Raw genomic sequence first — 2,122 nt, forward strand, 5'->3', positions numbered from 1 at the left:
TCTCTCTCCCTCTGCTCCTCCCCCACTCTCAAATAAACAAATAGAATTTTTTAAAATTAAAAAATAAAAGTATTTCTAGGATGCTTATAGTGCTGTATCTTTGAAAGCAGGGGACATGGCTTATTCATATTTGAATGTATCCTTGGCTCTAGTCCCAGTAGCTGGCACAGAGTAAGAACTCTTTAATAAAGAAATGGTTCCCAAACTTGAGTTCCTGTGGCCACTGTCTGAACTCATTCTGTGTGCTCATGTATGTACTGACAGCATTGTTGCTGAGGGGCCTGACAGGCCTAGCCTGGAGGCTCCTGGTACCGTGCCTAGATCCATTCCACAGGCCATGGGAGCAGCTCAGTACCATTGGGCTCACCTCCTGCTTCCTATGTTTTCTCTTGCCATTGGGCTGGGTCCTGTCACATTTGGAGAGCTATAAGAAGTGGGAGTGAAGGGGGCTGTCCTGTCCCTTGCCCTGTGACCTGAGCACCCTTGGCCTATCTTGATCATGTTTGCTGCATTCTTGGCTGGCCTTCCCTAGATCATGTCCTTCAATTACAATGACCTCTTCTGCAATCATAACTCTTGATTTCTCCATGGTGACATCCTGGAACTACATATATTGGTTTACAAGGCCCTGCTTGGTAGGTCCTCCGCGTAACAATAAAATCTATTTAAATCTGAAAAAATAAACAAATAGACCCTATTCAGCATCTTTCCCTTCTTATTTCTTATCAGGAATGAAATTTGTATGAGTTTCCATAAAAATAGCATTTCTGTCAGACTGACAGCCTCACTAAAATAGTGGTGAAGCTATAATGTATTTTATTGAAAAACAAGATATATTTGTCATTTAATGGTTCCTCTTCTCACATTCACTTATTTAGGAAAATATCAAAATTTAAGAGCCAAATATTACCCTTCATAAATGCATACATAAACACACATTTACAGAAATTTAGCTGTTACCACACTAAAGAATGATATCAATATTCTGCCTTGCACCTAGCTGTCCTCTTCACTTTATTATGCATATCCCAGGGAACCTAAACTCGGAGGAATGGTAGGCAGGAGAAAAACAGCTAAGAACATTGCTGGGGATTTACCCCAAAGATACAGATGCAGTGAAATTCCAGGACACCTGTGCCCCAATGTTTATAGCAGCAATGCCCATAATAGCCAAACTGTGGAGGGAGCCTTGGTGTCCATCAAAAGATGAATGGATAAAGAAGATGTGGGATATATATATACAATGGAATATTATCCAGCCATTGGAAATGACAAATACCCACCATTTGCTTCTACGTGGATGGAACTGGAGGGTATTATGCTGAGTGAAGTAAGTCAATCGGAGAAGGACAAATATTATATGGTCTCATTCATTTGGGGAATATAAAAAATAGTGAATTTTTTTTCACAGTAAGAATGAGCTGTATTTAATTTTAAAAAGGGGGGAGAGGTGTACCCCACAAATGATACAGTAATGATGATACACAATTAAATCCCATAAGCATGACTGAAGGCTTTCACTGTGTTTGACGTCATCACAATGGAAGGCATAAAAAGTGGAGTAAATCAATGTTGATACAGTCCAATCTAGTCCATTAGGCAAGATGGTGCAAGAAGTCATTTAAATTAAAAGTGCCCTATCCTTACCTACATGGCTAGCAGACATGGAGAACACCACAGTAATGAATCCACAGAGATCTCTCCATGTAGCTATAAAAAATGTGTTGTCGAATGGCACATTGTCAAACACTGGAAAAGGGCGCCACAATGGACCTCTCTCTTTTTTAGGTACGAATGCTAGATTCAACTATCTCAACTAAGCAGGAAGTGGGCTCTTCTGTTGGGAATGCCAACCCTAATTCACTTTGTCTTGAAATATATACAGAGTGTTTGTAGTAGCTACAGCAATGATATTTTCCTTGGGGTGCCAGGCTGTATGAAGGATTTTCTTGTTGAAGTCTAGGCTGTCAACACTTATTTCATCTTTCTTTTGCTTGCCACTTTATGCTTCTTTGCATAAAGGAGACTTTTGATAAAGGAGAGAAAATGAGTGGGAAATATCAGTGACGGTGACAGACCATGAGAGACTCCTAACTCTGGGAAATGAACAAGGGGTGGTGGA

The 2,122-nt window shown here is 40.2% G+C and overlaps 1 protein-coding gene across 1 annotated transcript; it reads left to right on the forward strand.

Moving 5' to 3' along the window:
* The first annotated feature begins 248 nt into the window (after positions 1-248).
* LOC121482801 (cytochrome c oxidase subunit 8A, mitochondrial-like) lies at positions 249-443 on the forward strand. The gene has a single exon (XM_041740673.1). The coding sequence runs from the start codon at positions 249-251 to the stop codon at positions 441-443; it is 195 nt and encodes a 64-aa protein (XP_041596607.1).
* Positions 444-2,122: the final 1,679 nt, after the last annotated feature.

This window comes from Vulpes lagopus, chromosome X (genome assembly GCF_018345385.1).
Source record: "Vulpes lagopus strain Blue_001 chromosome X, ASM1834538v1, whole genome shotgun sequence".
In the NCBI taxonomy this organism is placed as follows: domain Eukaryota; kingdom Metazoa; phylum Chordata; class Mammalia; order Carnivora; family Canidae; genus Vulpes; species Vulpes lagopus.

What these genes read in the sequence shown, in the direction of transcription:
- LOC121482801 (XM_041740673.1), top strand. Translation starts at nt 249, where the DNA reads ATGTATGTACTGACAGCATTGTTGCTGAGGGGCCTGACAGGCCTAGCC.